This window comes from Tursiops truncatus, chromosome 5 (assembly GCF_011762595.2).
Source record: "Tursiops truncatus isolate mTurTru1 chromosome 5, mTurTru1.mat.Y, whole genome shotgun sequence".
Taxonomy (NCBI): domain Eukaryota; kingdom Metazoa; phylum Chordata; class Mammalia; order Artiodactyla; family Delphinidae; genus Tursiops; species Tursiops truncatus.
The window spans coordinates 117,933,739-117,951,968 of NC_047038.1; the positions used below are offsets into that span (position 1 = coordinate 117,933,739).

At 37.3% G+C, this 18,230-nt stretch overlaps 1 protein-coding gene across 5 annotated transcripts in view; it reads left to right on the plus strand.

The window, feature by feature from the left end:
- Window positions 1-18,230, plus strand: part of MANBA (mannosidase beta) — a 113,739-nt gene that overhangs the window by 60,429 nt on the left and 35,080 nt on the right. For all 5 annotated transcript variants that reach the window (XM_033857363.2, XM_073805561.1, XM_073805560.1 and 2 more), the window contains one exon: window positions 13,484-13,702. In XM_033857363.2, coding sequence (XP_033713254.1) covers window positions 13,484-13,702 — 219 coding nt within the window. The remainder of the gene's footprint in view (window positions 1-13,483; window positions 13,703-18,230) is intronic.

The window sequence follows — 18,230 nt, forward strand, 5'->3', positions numbered from 1 at the left end:
CATGAGATTGAAGCAATTCTGTCACATCTTCAGGCTCCACTTCTAATTCTGGTTCTCTTGCTATTTCTACCACACCTGCTGTTTCTTCCTCCACTGGAGTCTTGAACCCCTCAAGTCATCCATGAGGGCTGGAATCAACTTCTTCCAAACTCCTGTGCATGTTGATACTTCGACCTCTTCCCATGAATCATGAATGTTCTTCATGGCATCTAGAATGGTGAATCCTTTCCAAAAGGTTTTCAGTTGAATTTGCCCAAATCCAGTAGAGGAATTTCTAGCTATAGCCTTACAAAGTGTATTTCTTAAATAATAACACTTGAAAGTCAGAATTACTTCTTGATCCACGGCTGCCAAATGGATGTTGTGTTAGGAGGCATGAAAACGTCATTAATCTTGTTGTGCATCTCCATCAGAGCTCTTGGGTTGACCAGGTGTGTTGCCAATGAGCAGTCATATTTTGAAAGAAATCTTTTTTTTCTGAGCAATAGTTCTCAGCAGTGGTTTTAAAATATTCAGCAAACAATGTTGTAAACAGCTGTGCTGTCATATAGGCTTTGTTGTGCCATTGATAGAGATAGGCAGAGTAGAGTGAGCATCATCTTTCAGGGTCCTCAGATTTTCAGAATGGTAAATCAGCATATTGCTAAATGAGCAACTTAAAGCCAAGTACAATAGCCCTTAACAAGCGAGTCAGCTTGTCCTGTGAAGCTTTGAAGCCAGGCATTCATTTCTCCTTAGCTGGGAAAGCCCTAGATGGTGTCTTCTTCCAATAGAAGGCTGTTTCATACGTTGAAAGTCTGTTGTTTGGCGTAGCCCCCTTTTTAAATTATCTTAGCTAGATCTTCTAGATAACTTGCTGCAGCTTCTATTATACGTCAGCACTTGCTACTTCACTTTGCTCTTTGATGTTATGGAGACGGCTTCTTTCCTTAAATCTCATGAACCAACCTCTGCTGGCTTCGAACATTTCTTCTGCAGCTTCCTCACCTCTCTCAGCCTTCATAGAATTGAAGAGAGTTAGGGCCCTGCTCTGGAATAGGCTTTGGCTTAAGAGAGTCCGTGGCTGTTTTGATCTTCTATCCAGAACTTCTCCATATCAGCAATAAGGCTGTTTTGCTTTCTTATCATTCATGTGTTCACTGGAGTAACACTTTCTGTTTTCTTCAAGAATTTTTCCTTTGCATTCACAACTTGGCTAACTGCCTGGTGAAAGAGGCCTAGCTTTGGGCCTGTCTTGGGTTTTGACGTGCCTTCCTCGCTAAGCTTAATCATTTCTAGCTTTTGCTTTAAATGAGAGACCCGTACTCTTCCTTTCACTTGAACACAAAATTGGCCTACTTTCCATACTGTGTGTCTCAGGGAACAGGGAGGTCTGGAGGGAGGGAGATGGGGGAATGGTTGGTTAGTGGAGCAGTCAGAACACACACAACACGTATGGATTACGTTTGCCATCTTGTATGGATGGCTTTGTGGTGCCACAAAACAATTACAGTAATAATATCAAAGATCACTGATTACAGATCACCATAACAAGTATAATAGTTAAAAATTTGAATTACTGCATAAATTACCAAAATGTGACACAGACACAGAATGAGCGAATGCTGTTGAAAATGGCACTGATAGACTTGCTTGATGCAGGGTTACCAGAAACCTTCAATTTGTAGTAACAATTGTATGCCTGTCATGCTTTTTAATGAAGTCGAATTTAAGAATCTGTCTTAAAAATGGATCGGTATGAATATTGATATTGTATATTCTTCTGTCCTGTTTTTAGCGTGGCCTTCAGCAATATCTTTTTAATTCAGAGTAGTCTATTATAATGCTGCAACATATGAAAGGATTCATGAATTGTGGACTTCTTTGAGAATTAATGTGTCTGTGAAACTCGCCACCCGTACACCAATATTGTGCTTAGAATTGCAAGTTGTCATGGCCTCTTTGGAGCCCATCCATGGATCCCCAAAGGCTGAGAATCTCTGTATTAAATGATTCATTGATATACCACTTCTTTTTTCCCCCATTTTTTGGTTCTTTAATATATTAATATACTGACTACTGTGAATTAATTTTCTAATGGTAAGCTAGTTGTAATATAAGCTCTGTTTAGTTATAATGCCTTGTTCTTTTGCTCTGCTAGATTTGATTTGCTAAGATTTTGGTAGAATTTAAAATTTCATATTCACAAGTGAAATTGGTATGTGGTAAGAATTGTAAACTCAAATGCCTAGAGGAGCCAAATTTGTTTTAAAAAGTTGAGTCAAGTGGAGTAGATGAGGTTCACAAAGAGAGAAGAGGGGACTGTGGTAATAGGAGAATGGATGTTGGGTCTCATAACATTTATATTCAGCATTAAAAAATGCTATCTAAACATAATTGGCAAGAAAGATTTGGCCCATAGAACCCAGCTTGTAGCATTTGGTGTGTATGTGTTTGTGCTCACCTCGCAGAATGAGTTAGGGGCCTTTTCCTTTTTAATATCTAGGAATAAAATAGAGATTATTCGTTTTATTGAGACAAATTCACCCATGTAACAGTCTGGGCCTAGTGCCTTTGTGGGGCATAGATTTTATTTTAATTTATTTTTTTATTGAAGTATAGCTGATTTACAATGTTGTACTAATTTCTGCTCTACAGCAAAGTGATTCAGTTATACACATATACACATTCTTTTTAAAATATTTTTTCCTTTATGGTTTATCATAGGATGTTGAATGTAGTTCCCTGTGCTATACAGTAGGACCTTGTTGTTTATCCATCCTATGTAGAATAGTTTGCATCTGCTAACCTCAAACTCCCAGTCCACCCCTCCCCCACCCCCTTCCCCTTGGCAACCACAAGTCTGTTCTCTACGTCCTTGATTCTGTTTCTGTTTTGTAGATAGGTTCATTTGTATTAGATACTACATTTAAGTGATAACATAATGGTATTTGTCTTTCGCTTTCTGACTTACTTCACTTAGTATGATAATCTCTGGTTGTGTCCATGTTGCTGCAAATGGCATTATTTCATTCTTTTTTATGGCTGAGTAGTATTCCATTGTATATCTATACCACATCTTCGTTATCCATTTATCTGTTGATGGACGTTTAGGTTGTTTCCATGTCTTGGCTATAGGGTTGCATGTGTCTTTTTGAATTATAGTTGTGTCTGGATATGTGCCTAGGATTTCTGGATCAAACAGTAATTCTATTTGTAGGTTTTAAGGAACTCCTATACTGTTCTGCATAGTGGCTGTATCAATTTACATTCCCAGCAGTGCAAGAGGGTTCCCTTTTCTCCACACCCTCTCCAGCATTTGTTGTTTGTAGATTTTCTGATGATGCCCATTCTAACTGGTGTGAGGTGATACCTCATTGTAGTTTTGATCTGCATTTCTCTAATAATTAGTGATGCTGAGCAGCTTTTCATGTGCTTCTTGGCCATCTGTATGTCTTCTTTGGAGATGTCAAGTTAGGTCTTCTGCCCAGTTTTGGATTGGGTTGTTTGTTTCTTTAATATTGAGCTGCATGAGCTGTTTATATATTTTGGAGATTAATCCTTTGTCCATTGATTCGTTTGCGAATATTTTCTCCCATTCTGAGCGTTGTCTTTTCATCTTGTTTTTGGTTTCCTTTGCTGTGCAAAAGCTTTTAAGCTGCATTAGGTCCCATTTGTTTATTTCTGTTTTTATTTCCATTACTCTAGGAGGTGGATCAAAAAAGATCTTGCTGTGATTTATGTCATAGAGTGTTCTTCCTATGTTTTCCTCTAAGAGTTTTATAGTGTCCGGTCTTACATTTAGGTCTTTCATCCATTTTGAGTTTATTTTTGTGTATGGTGTTAGGGGGTGTTCTAATTTCATTCTTTTACATATAGCTGTCCAGTGTTCCCAGCACCACTTATTGAAGAGACTGTCTTTTCTCCATTGTATATCCTTGCCTCATTTGTCATAGATGAGTTGACCATAGATTCATGGGTTTATCTCTGGGCTTTCTATCCATTTCCATTGATTATATTTCTGTTTGTGTGCCAGTACCATATTGTCTTGATTACTGTAGCTTTGTAGTATAGTCTGAAGTCAGGGAGTCTGATTCCTCTAGCTCCATTTTTCTTTCTCAAGATTGCTTTGGCTATTCGGGGTCTTTTGTATCTCCATACAAATTGTAAAATTTTTTGTTCTAGTTCTGTGAAAAATGCCATTGGTAATTTGATAGGGATTGCATTGAATCTGTAGATTGCTTTGGGTAGTATAGTCATTTTCACAATATTGATTCTTCCAATCCAAGAACATGGTATATCTCTCCATCTGTTTGTGCCATCTTTGATTTCTTTCATCAGTGTCTTATAGTTTTCTGAGTACAGGTCTTTACCTCCTTACGTAGGTTTATTGCTAGGTATTTTATTCTGTTTGTTGCAATGGTGAATGGGATTGTTTCCTTAATTTCCCTTTCTGATCTTTTGTTGTTAGTGTACAGGAATGCAGGAGATTTCTGTGCATTAATTTTGTATCCTGCAACTTTACCACATTCATTGATTAAGTCTAGTAGTTTTCTGGTGGCATTTTTAGGATTCTCTATGTATAGTATCATGTCATCTGCAAACAGTGACAGTTTTACTTCTTCTTTTCCAATTTGTATTCCTTTTATTTCTTTTTCCTCTCTGATTGCCATGGCTAGGACTTCCAAAACGTTATTGAATAATAGTGGTGAGAGTGGACATCCTTGTCTTGTTCCTGATCTTAGAGGAAATGCTTTCAGCTTTTCACAGCTGAGAATGATGTTTGCTGTGGGTTTGTCATATATCGCCTTTATTATGTTGAGGTAGCTTCCCTCTATGCCCATTTTCTGGAGAGTTTTTATCATAAATGGGTGTTGAATTTTGTCACAAGCTTTTTCTGCATCTATTGAGACGATCATATGGTTTTTATTCTTCAATTTGTTAATATGGTGTATCACACTGATTGATTTGCATATGTTAAAGAATCCTTGCATCCTTGGGATAAATCCCATTTGATCATGGTGTGTGATCCTTTTAATGTGTTGTTGGATTCTGTTTGCTAGTATTTTGTTGAGGATTTTTGCATCTATATCCATCAGTGATATTGGTCTGTAATTTTCTTTTCTTTTAGTATCTTTGTCTGGTTTTGGTATCAGGGTGATTGTGGCCTCATAGAATGAGTTTGGGAGTGTTCCTTCCTCTGCAGTTTTTTGGAAGAGTTTGAGAAACATGGGTGTTAGCTCTTCTCTAAATGTTTGATAGAATTCACCTGTGAAGCCATCTGGTTCTGGACTTTTGTTTGTTGGAAGATTTTTAATCACAGTTTCAATTTCATTACTTGTGATTGGTCTTTTCTTATTTTCTATTTCTTCATGGTTCAGTCTTGGAAGGTTACATCCTTCTAAGAATTTGTCCATTTCTTCCAGGTTGTCCATTTTATTGGCATAGAGTTCCTTGTACTATTCTTTTATGACACTTTGTATTTCTGCGGTGTCCATTGTAACTTCTCCTTTTTCATTTCTAATTTTATTGATGTGAGTCTTCTCCCTCTTTTCTTGATGAATCTGGCTAAAGGTTTATCAATTTTGTTTATCTTCTCAGAGAACCAGCTTTTAGTTTTATTGATCTTTGCTATTGTTTTCTTTGTTTCTATTTCATTTATTTCTAATCTGATCATAATGGTTTCTTTCCTTCTACTGACTTTGGGTTTTGTTTATTCTTTCTTCTCTAGTTCCTTTATGTATGAGGTTAGATTGTTTATTTGAGATTTTTCTTGTTTCTTGAGGTAGGATTGTATTGCTATAAACTTCCCTCTTAGAACTACTTTTGCTGCATCTCATAGCTTTTGGATCGTCGTGATTTTGTCATCATTTGTCTCTAGGTATTTTTTGATTTCCTCTTTGATTTCTTCAGTGACCTCTTGATTATTTAGTAACGTATTGTTTAGCCTCCATGTGTTTGTGTGCTTTATGTTTGTTCCCCTGTACTTTATTTCTTATCTCCTAGAATTGTGGTCAGAAAAGATGCTTGATGTGATTTCAATTTTCTTAAATTTACTGAGGCTTGATTTGTGACCCAAGATGTGATCTATCCTGGAGAATGCTCCATGTGCATTTGAGACGAAAGTGTAATCTGCTGTTTTTGGATGGAATGTCCTATAAATATCAAATCTGTCTGGTCTATTGTGTCATTTAAAGTTTGTGTTTCCTTATTAATTTTCTGTCTTGATGATCTGTCCATTGGTATGAATGGGGTGTTAAAGTCCCCCACTATTATTGTGTTACTGTTGATTTCCTCTTTTACAACTGTTATCATTTGCCTTATGTATTGAGGTGCTCCTATGTTGGGTGCATAGATATTTATAATTGTTATATCTTCTTCTTGGATTGATCCCTTGATCAATATGTACTGTCCTTCCTTGTCTCTTGTTACAGTCTTTATTTTAAAGTCTTATTTCATCGATATGAGTATTGCTACTCCAGCTTTCTTTTGATTTCCATTGGCATGGAATATCTTTTTCCGTTCCCCCACTTTCAGTCTGTATGTGTCCCTAGGTCTGAAGTGGGTCTCTTGTAGACAGCATATATATAGGTCTTGTTTTTATATCCATTCAGCTGGTCTATGTGTTTTGGTTGGAGCATTTAATCCATTCACATTTAAGGTAATTATCGATATGTATGTTCCTATTACCATTTTCTTAATTGTTTTGGGTTTGTTTTCGTAGGTCCTTTTATTCTCTTGTGTTTCCCACTTAGAGAAGTTCCTTTAGCATTTGCTTTTGAGCTGGTTTGGTGGTGCTGAATTCTCTTAGCTTTTGCTTGTCTGTAAAGCTTTTGATTTCTCCATCAAATCTGAGATCCTTGCTGGGTAGAGTAATCTTGGTTATAGGTTCTTCCGTTTCATCACTGTAAATATATGGTGCCACTCCCTTCTGGCTTGTAGAGTTTCTGCTGAGAAATCAGCTGTTAACCTTATGGGAGTTCCCTTGTACGTTATTTATCATTTTCCCCTTGTTGCTTTTAATAATTTTTCTTTGTCTTCAATTTTTGTCAATTTGATTACTATGTGTCTCGGCGTGTTTCTCCTTGGGTTTATCCTGCTGGGACTCTCTGTGCTTCCTGGACTTGGGTGGCTATTTCCTTTCCCACGTTAGGGAAGTTTTCAACTATAATCTTTTCAAATATTTTCTCAGGTCCTTTTCTGTCTCTCTTCTTCTTCTGGAACCCCTATAATGTGAATGTTAGTGTGTTAAATGTTGTCCCAGAGGTCTCTTAGGCTGTCTTCATTTCTTTTCATTCTTTTGTCTTTATTCTTTTCCACAGCAGTGAATTCCACCGTTCTGTCTTCCAAGTCACTTATCCATTCTTCTGCCTCAGTTATTCTGCTATTGATTCCTTCTAGTATATTTTTCATTTCAGTTATTGTGTTGTTCATCTCTGTTTTGTCCTTTAGTTCTTCTAGGTGTTTGTTCTTTAATTCTTCAAAGTCCTTGTGAAACATTTCTTGCATCTTCTCGATCTTTGCCTCCATTCTTTTTCTGAGGTCCTGGATCATCTTCACTATCATTTTTCTGAATTCTTTTTCTGGAAGGTTGCCTATCTCCACTTCATTTAGTTGTTTTTCTGGGGTTTTATCTTGTTCCTTTATCTGGTACATAGCCTTCTGCCTTTTCATCTTGTCTGTCTTTCTGTGAATGTGGTTTATGTTCCACAGGCTGCAGAACTGTAGTTCTTCTTGCTTCTGCTGTCTGCCCTCTGGTGGATGAGGCTATCTAAGATGCTTGTGCAAGCTTCCTGATGGGAGGGACTGGTGGTAGATAGAGTTGGGTGTTGTCCTGGTGGGCAGAGTTCAGTAAAACTTTAACCCGCTTTTCTGCTGATGGGTGCGGCTGGTTTCCTCCCTGTTGGTTGGTTGACCTGAGGCGACCCAGCACTGACACCTACAGGCTCTTTAGTGGGGTAATGGTGGACTCCGGGAGGCCTCACGCCAGGGAGTACTTCCTAGAACTTCTGCTGCTAGTGTCCTTGTCCCTGTAGTGAGCCACAGCCACCCCCTGCCTCTGCAGGTGACCCTCCAACACTAGCAGGTAAGTCTGGTTCAGTCTCCTATGGGCCATGGCTCATGGGCCCAGCCGCTCTGAGGCACGTGCGATCTTCCAGACCGGGGCACAAACCCGTGTCCCCTGCATCGGCAGGCGGACTCTCAACCACCGCGCCACCAGGGAAGCCCTACAGTCTTCATTTTAAAGTCTATTTGTCTGATATAAGTATAGCTACACCAGCTTTCTTTGGGGTTCCAGTTGCATGGAATATCCTTTTCCATTCCTTCAATTTTAGTCTGAGTGACATACTACTTCTAAAATTCTATAATTATACATGCTAAAGTAAAATTTGATATATATCATATATGAATATCTTGGCATGTGATATAGAGGCAAAGGGTTAGGAAAGAGCTTGTTGCCAACTTCACCTTAGAGCTCTTCCTTTATGGTGGTTCTCTTTCCACCACTATTTGTTTAATAGGCATATTATACTTGTATTTACTACATGAAAACATACTTTATTTTAATATAAACTGGATTTCTTTTGCAGGAAGAGGAAGCATCATGTTTGTTTTTGTGGTAATGGCTTAAAAAGATCTGACTTTTTAAAAACTTTAATGTTTAACATGTGATTTAATAATCTAATTATCTTTATAATTTTGTATGTGTAATTAGATGTTTTAAATATTTGAAATATATCCTTGAAGCAATTTGAAGAGAGATATTTTAAAAAGAATGGTATGTGATTTTGGCACTCAAATGTACCCAGATGATGGCATTATTCCATTTATGTGAGGAAACTTCAGTGAGAATTTATGAAATACATAGGTTCAAATTTTTTGCTTATCTGTTATGCTAAGTCATGTGTCATGAAAAATTTTTTTATTCACAAAATGTGATGGTATAAGCTTTAATTAATATTTACAGAACACTTATAATCTGGTTACTCACTGTATTGGTATTATGTTTTTCATATCTGATGGATTTAGGAACTGGATTTTAATATCTGAGGATTTTTGTTTCATAGCTTAGTGGTTAAGAGCTCATGACTCCAAATCCTGGCTGGGCCACTTACTCTCTATATAATCTTGGGCAAATTACTTAACCTCCATTTTGCCAAGGGTTAACAGCTCTTAAGAGATGTTATTTGCATTAAGTGAGATAAAGGATGGAAGGTGCATTACACAGACTCTGGCACATAGTAGACTTTTACTTAATGCTAATCATCATTATCATCCTTGTTGGTTTCACTCAACAAGATAGGTCTTCAGATACTTTCAAACTTTAATCTCTAATTTTAACACTACATTTTTGAACTTATAAAAAATTAGTTTCTGTATATCACTTCTTATCCATCTTTGAAATGGAAATGTGATGCCTTTCTTATAAAGGATCTATGTTTTTTATTTTTTTAAATTTTAATTAATTAATTTAAAAACTATCTTTTTTTTTTTGAAGATAATAATTATGTTGCCATCTTGAACAAGGACAACTGCTTTATTTATTTATTTTGCTGCATCACGCAGCTTGCAGGATCTTAGTTCCCCAACGAGGGATCAAACCGGGGTCCACAGCAGTGGAAGCACTGGGTCTTAAGCACTGGACTGCCAGGGAATTTCCCAAGGGAATCTATGTTTTTTAAAATGATTTTGTGGGCAGTAATTGATGTTTGCCAGTTTTTTTCAAGATGGACAGGATTAAGTGCTATATAATCATATTGTTGTTATTTATATCAAAGCATAAGGCATTTAAGGAAAAGGACCATAAATTGATCTATCCACACACTAAATGAAATGAACAGTTTTCTTTTGCACTTCATGCTTTTTAAAAATAGTCAGTCTCTTGGTTTATCTTACATATCTCTTTGTCCAAATAAGCATTTAAGGTCATGATCTAGGAAGAAATCATCTGTGAGATTTGAGACTAAAAATCAAGCCTCAAGTGGAAATGATACAAAAATGGAAAGGAATCGTAGTGCATCATCATGGGTGGACATTTTTAGGCAGAGACTCATTAGTAATTTTACTGACTGGCTCAACTCACCAAATTATTCAAGAATCTGGAATAATGGAGGGAAACCAATCAAGCTTGATTGATTAAGGCCAGTTGATCAGCCTTCTCCAATTCTACTTCAAAGCCATTATAATAGAATATTGTTTAAAATTTGATTACCCATAATCTTACCATGCTTTTCAATATTTTAAAATTCAACCAAAATTTGTTGAGTATTACTAGGAGCAAAGCCTCATTCCCGATGCTGTGGGGAAACTGTTATCTTCACGGAGCTTATAGTCTGCTCCCAGGAGGTAACGTGGAAAGAAATACCAGCTCTACAGGGCAGAGTGAAAGAAGTGCTATGAAAAATGTAGTTCCAAAGTGTTGGCAAGTATGTGGAAGAGCCATTCATTTTAACTGGAAGGATCTGAGAAGGCTTTTAATTAAAAGGTGACATTCAAGCCTTAAAGGCGGAATAGAATTTGAGGCAAAGGATTGTTCTGTAGGTATTTTAGGCCATGAAAACAATGTCAGTAAAGGTGAAAAGAGGTGAAAGCAAGTATGTATATAGGAAGCAGCAGCAGTGCCCAGTGCCTGAAGCAAGGGACTCATGGATTGGTGTGGAGAGTCAAAGACAGAAAAGGCAGTTTGGAAACAAATCTTAAAAAGACTTTGAATCACGTTATGAAGTTGGGTTTCATTCAGTAGACAGTGGGAAGCTAGTGAACATTTTGGGGGAGGGGAGGAATTTTATCTCACCCATGTTCTTGCTGGTATTATTACTTGCAAAGAATTAGGGAGATGAGAGATTCTAGGCAAGGAAAACAGATATAATAACCAAAAATTCCAGGTTATTAGGAATATTATATGCCAGGCATTGATAGACTAATTATTGTATTAACTAATATGATTATTATAATATACTAACATATTAATGATATAGGTGCTTTGTAGGATTTACTTAATTTTTACAAGCACCCTGGCATATAATCTTTATTTTAGAGATGAAGACATGGGAGGGTTAGAAAGATTAATTGCTCAAGGTCATATAGGTCATAGGTAGTGGGGCTTGAAATGAGGTGATGGAAAAAAATTTGATTCAGAGCAACTGAGTGTGGGAGGTGAGAGAGACAGAGGGAGAAACTGAAGATGATTCCTACTTGGGTACCTTTAATGAAGGTATGAAGCATAGTCACATAAGTTTGGGATAAGTAAATAAGGAATTCTGCTTTGAAATATTGGATTTGAGATGTGGGCAGGACAAGCCAGGTAGAAATGTGGAGCTGGCTATTGGAAATAGAAATGTGAAGGTGAAGCAGTCTGGGAGTAATCAGAACATTGGTGAGAGGGACAGCCTTGGGAGAAGGTATAGAACAGGAGAGGCTGAAGAGAGTGACGTCCATCTAAGAATGGAGAGGGGAGCTGGAGAAGGAATTATCAGAAAGGTTTGGAGAAACCAGAATGTGAAAGAGTAGTGAACAAGCAGTCACGGGTGGGGAGAACTTCAGAAATTGTGGGTGGTAAACAGGTCATTTACTGCTCACCAGAGAGGGAAGAGTGTGGGGATTCTTGCTTTATTTGGGAAGTAGAAGTCCATGGGTAGTTTATGAAAAAACAAAACCAAAAACAATTTTAGTGGAGTGGAATGATCAGGAATTGAGTGTTAGGGGCTGAGGAAGGAATGGGTGGTAAAGAAATCTGATGGGCTCCAAGGGATCGAGGGACTTTTTTAAAATTAGGATGCGGGGAGCCCTTAAGCTAAGGGAAAAGGACAGTGGAGAGATTTCTAAAAGAGTGGAGGATAATTTATTGGCTTTAATTCCAAAGTGAAATCAAAAGATGACCAGAGGACAGACAGAGACTCTGGCAAAGGAAAAGAATAAGGTTTTTTCCCCCCTATGACAGAAAAGGAATGAGAAGAGAAAAAAATGGGTGGTTATACCAAGAAAAAGTGTGACCTAATGGGGAAAAGCTGAGAAAATTATTTTCTGAAAATCTATTTCTCAGAGAGGCCTTATTGGCCTTCTACATGTTTTGTGTTTCTAAAGAGCCCTGTACTTATCCTTTAAAACATTCATCACACTTACAGTTACTTGCTCAGCATCTGGTTCCACCACTAGATTTCCGTCTACTCTTTTAAGAGGTCAGTCGGCATGTCTGTCTTGTTCCCTGCTGAACCTCCAGTGTATAGAAGAAAGTGTATGCCTGGTGCATAGTAAATGCTCAAAAGAGATTTGATGCGTTAATACTGGTTGATGCCATAGATTCTGTATCTCTCCCTCTGTCTCTCTCAGCGGGGCTGAAAAACCTGACCCATAATAGACACTTGACAGATACTTGCTAAATGAATGATTCTTGTCACTGAAATAGGAAGTAAATTCATCAATTGAGATAATAATAATGAAAACATTTTGAGTTCTCCCTGTGTGCTAGACACTAGATTAAGTAATTATGTATTGGCTACTGTAACAAAGAAACCACAGAGTTTCAGTGGTTTACGTAGTAAAAGTTTCTTTCTTACTCAGTAACACTACACAATGGCTGCTCCTGATGGGCAGGCAGCTCTCCTCCTTTTAGAGACCCAGGCTCCTTCCATCTTCCAGCTCCACCATCTCTTAGGCCTTTGCCTGCAAACTGGGGAAGAGGATGAGAATGTGGCTGCACAGAGATGCAAATAGTTAGCAAGCCACTTTCTAGGGACAGAAATGGGAACATGAATTTTGATGGACACTTAGCCATCTCTTCCACACATTTTTTTTTTTTTTTACCATTTACAATAGCCCAATGAAGGAGGTACCATTATTATCTCCATTTTACAGATAAGACTACTGAGGCTTAGACCTGTCCCAAAACAATAAGGTTCTAATTTGAGATTCAAACTCATGTCCCTCTGTCTCAATAGCCCATTCTAAACCATTAGACCTTTGTTTCTCAGGTGGAAGTGATTTTGTTCCCAAGGTACAAGGGGACATTTGGCAATGTCTGTAGACTTTTTTTTGTGGGGTGGCGTGGCAGGTGGGTAGGTATTACTGGCATCTAGTAGGTAGAAGCCAGGTATGCTGCTCAATACCTTAGAATATATAGGACCTCCCCCACTCCCATCATACACACACAAAACCAAAAGTTATCAGGCCCCAAATGTCACTAGTGCCAAGGTTGAGAAATTCAGCACCAGACAGTATACTACCCACGATGGTAGAAGGTCAAGTATAGGTTAAGACATGATTGAAAAAATTAGGAACAGCTGCTGTAAGGAATAAGCTACAGTTCATTATGAAAGGCTATGAAGGATTGGCAAAGAGCAGAAGGCTGCTGGTGGTTGTCAAATGCAGAAGGTAAGTGGCTCTGTTATTTTTCTATCAGCTACTTGGCATTTCTGGAACTTGATAGTACTTTTAAAGAAGTAAGTGATCTGTACTTTACTGGGTGAAAAGCTTATCTTTTAAACCATTTTATTTCTGAACTCAGGGAGACCAGACTCGTCCGTTTATCACATCCAGTCCTACAAATGGGGCTAAATCCACTGCAGAAGGCTGGCTCTCTGAAAACCCATATGACCCGAATTATGGTGACGTACATTTTTATGACTATGTTGGTGATTGCTGGAATTGGAAAATTTTCCCGAAAGCTCGATTTGTATCTGAATATGGATATCAGTCCTGGCCTTCCTTCAGTACATTAGAGAAGGTAAGCCATCTTTGATTTCCCAGTGATTCAGAATGGTAGGCCATGGGTGTGTGTCACTTCCTTAACAGTGGTTCAGAAAGTCAAATGAAATCTACTTCTTATTTAAATGGAAGTGTAGGAAGAAGATAATAGAAAATAACTTTTTAGGGCTTCCCTGGTGGCGCAGTGGTCGAGAGTCCGCCTGCCGATGCAGGGGACACGGGTTCGTGCCCTGGTCCGGGAAGATCCCACGTGCCGCGGAGCGGCTGGGCCCGTGAGCCATGGCCGCTGAGGCTACGCGTCCAGAGCCTGTGCTCCGCAACGGGAGAGGCCACAACAGTGAGAGGCCCGCGTACCAAAAAAAACAAAGGAACTTTTTATCCTTAACCTTTGGGGTACTGAACTCTTGTAGTCATCATTTGGGATTTATAACTTTTCTATATTGCTCTTAATTATGTTCCGTCAAGAGTATTCAAAAATTAAATGGAAGCCGGTGATTACTGAAGGCTGAGTTATTATCACATGTGAAAATTACTCTCACTTACTACTTTCTATGTGTCCTGCAACTGTTTTATTACTTACAGATATTCAGAACTGGATAGTTTGCTACAATAAGAGAAATGAATGTGATAAATAAACCTTTGTCTGATGTTATCGTGTCACGTCTTTCCTTTTATCTTCTCCCCTCTTCTTCCTCCTCTTCCGTTTTCTTCATGTTGGTGTATTTGATTTTCAGTGTGACACTTCACTTTCTCTATTCCTAAAGATTCCGTTTTGTAGATGGATTGTTTCAGACTTGTGTTTTTTTTTTTTTTAACAGCTTTATTGAGACATAACTCACTGGCCATACAATGTACTCATGTAATGTGTACAGTTTAATGGTTTTCAGTATATTCACAGAGTTGTGCAGCCATCACCATGATCTAATTTTAGAATATTTACATCACCTCAAAGAAGCTGTACCCTCTGTATTAGCAGTCACTCCCCGCTCTCGCTGTCCCTCCCATCCCAGATCTAGGCACCACTAATCTGCTCTGTGTGTCTGTATTTTTGCCTGTTCTGTACATTTCTTATAATTGGGATCATAACATATGTGATCTTTTGAGACTGGCTTCTTTCACCCAGCATAAAGTTCTCAAAAGTCATCCATGTTGTATCATGAACTAGTATGTCTTTCTTTTATATTGCTGAATAATATTCCATTGAATGGATAAAGCACATTTTGTTTATGCGTTCTTCAGTGGATATACATTTGTGTTATTCCCCATTTTTGGCTCTTATGAATAATGCTGCTGTTAACATTTGTGTACCTGTTTTTGTGTGAACATATGTTTTCCATTCTATTAAGTATATACCTAGGAGTGCAATTGCTGGGTCGTATGGTAACTCTATGTTTAATATTTAATATTCCAAGGAATTGCCAAACTGTTTTCCATAGTGGCTGCACCATTTTACATTCCCACCAGCAATGCATGAGGGTTTCAATTTCTCCACATCCTCGTCAACACTTGTTATTCCCCATTTTTGTTTTTTTTTTACATTTCCCTGGAAATTTACATTTACAGGAAATTTGTATTTGTTTGATGGCTGATCATGTTGAACATCTTTTTATGTGCTTGTTGGCTCTTTATATATCTTCCTTGGAAAAATATCTGGAGAAATAAAAAGTAGGCAAAAATCCTTTGCCTACTTTTTAATTGGATTGTCTTTTTATTATCAGGTTGTAAGAGTTTGTTGTAAGAGCTTACAAAAAACATACCATCTATATGTCCATGATATAGATGGTATTTTTTTAAATAGTGATATGATTTGCAAACATTTTCTCCCTATTAGTGGGTTGTCTTTTTACTTACTCGATAGTGTCATTTAAAGCACAAAATTTCATTTATTTATTTATTTGGTTGCGTCGGGTCTTAGTTGCGGCATGTGGGCTCCTTAGTTGCGGCAGGCGGACTCTTTGGTGTGGCACGTGGGCTCCTTATTTGTGGCATGCAAACTCTTAGTTGTGGCATGCATGTGGGATCTAGTTCCCTGACCAGGGATCAAACCTGGGCCCCCTGCATTGAGAGCATGGAGTCTTAACTGCTGTGCCACCAGGGAAGTCCCAAAAGCACAAAATTTAAAATTTTGAAGCCCTACTTATCAATCTTCTCTTTTATTGCTTGTGCTTTGGTGTTGTATCTAAGAAGCCATTGCCTAAGTTAAGATCACAAAAGTTTACTCCTGTGCTGTCTTTTAGTTTTAGCTCTTACATGGTCTATTTTGAGTTAACTATTTTGTATGGTGTGAGGTAGATGTCCAGTTTTGGACAGCCAATTGTCCCAACACCATTTCTGAAAACATTATTCTTTCCCTAATTGAATTCTCTTGACCCTTTTGTCAAAAATCAATTGACCATAAATGTTAATGTTTATTTCTGGATTCTCAGTTCTGTTCCATTGTGTATGTCTATTTTATATTAGTATCCACTGTCATCATTATTATACTGTTGTAGTAAGTTTTGAAAGCTGGATGTGTCAGTTCTCCAACCTTGTTCCTCTTTTCAAGATTGTTTTGACTGTTTTGGGTGCCTTGCATTTCCATATGAATTTTAGGATCACCTTGCTAGTTTCTGTAAAAAAGTCAGCTGGGATTTTGATGGGGATTGTGTTGAATCTGTAGATCAGTTTGCAAAGAATTGCCATCTTAACAATATTAAGTCTTCTGATTCATGAACATGTGATGTCATCTTTAATTTCTTTCATACTATTTTGTAATTTTCAGTGTATAAGTCATATACTTCTTTGGTTAAATTTATTCCTAAGTATTTTTTGGTGCTATTGTAAATGGAATTATTTTCTTAATTTTATTTTCAGATTGTTTATTGTAGTGTCTAAATATACAATTGATTTTTGTATATTGAAGTTATATTCTGCAACCTTGTAGAACTTATTTATTAGCTCTAATGGTTTTTTGTTTTTTGGGGTATGTGTGTGTGAATTCTTTATGTATAAGAGCATGTCATCTGCAGATAGAGGTAACTTTACTTTTTCCTTTCCAATCTAGATGCCTTTTGTTTACTTTTCTTGCCTAATTGCCCTGGTTAGAACCTCCAGTATAGTATAGAAGTGGTGAGAACAGATAACCTTTTCTCAGGGAGATTCCTGTTTTTAGGGAAAAAGGCTTTTTATCATTTAGTATGATATTAACTGTAGGTTTTTCATAGATGCCCTTTTATTCCTTGTAATAGATGCCCTTTTATTCCTGCTTGTATGATAAAAGGGTGTTGGATTTTGTCAAATGCTTTTTCTTCATCTATTGAAATAATCATGTAGTTTTCCCCCTTCTGCATCACTTGTGTGAAGTAACCACAAAAAAAGTTTTAAGAGAATTTAAAAATCTTCCTCAATCTCACCACCTGAACACAACTGTACTTCTACATGGAAGTTATATTGTATTTTTAACTTTAATAAGTAATGCCATAATCTTAGTTCTACCCCTTGTTTTTTTATTGCTCCCATATTGTGGGCCCAATCTTTTGGGAACGCTGTTGTTTCAAAGTGAAAGAAGATGCAGTTCAGTATCCTGACTCAGGTAGGAACAAGTGCTGAGAATGGAAAAGAAGGAATGAAAGAAGCAAAAATATTTACTGAGCAGATTTCTGTACCAGGTACATCATTTAATAATAATCCAGCCCTGAGGCCCAGAGGGAAATCAATATATATTGATATATATATAGTGAGAGTTCTGTCAATGTCCCTAGATTGTAAGTAGCATATCTGTATTCAGGCTTATTGTCTGACTCCAGAATTGATCTATTTTCTTTTCACTACATTTCAAGAAGATGAGTGTTAGGAATTGCTAAACCTTTTTAAAAAAAATCTATAAGCATTTCTATTCACCTCTCAAAAATAATGGAATTCCCATGTTTTTGTGAACTGCCTGATGACATTCAAAGATACTAAACACTATATTTTAAAATAGGGAAAGATAAAGATAAGTCCTGTTTATTATGAACCCTTGATTTGATTGTTGCCTCTTTTCGAACTACATTGCTTAGTGGAGAATTTGAGTAGGTGTTGGGAAAAGAAAACCTTTACGTAAAACCTTCATTTTTTTTTTCATGCATTCAGCAAATATATTAAAATGTCTTTCTCTGGATGGGATACATTACTTCTTCATAAAATAATCATATTTTCAACAGGTGATCATCAATATACAGCAATAGAAAGATTGGGTTTTGGAATGAACAGATCAGGATTTGAATACTAGAACTTCCACACACTAGCTATACTGCCTTGAAAAGATTATTCATTCTTTTTGAATTTCAGTGTTCTCATCTGTAAATTGGGGTTAATAGTAGTAGATACTTCAAGGAGTGTTTGTGTACGTGTGTGCACATGCAGGTATGCATGTGTGCATGTGATGGTGTGTAAACATTAAGTTAACTAATACGTTGAAACACTTAGCACAGTTCTTGACACATAGTGATGAGCCCATAAAATGTAAGCTATTGTTACTATTAATATAGGCAATGCTAGTCACATGGTTTATACGAAGCTAGGCTGCA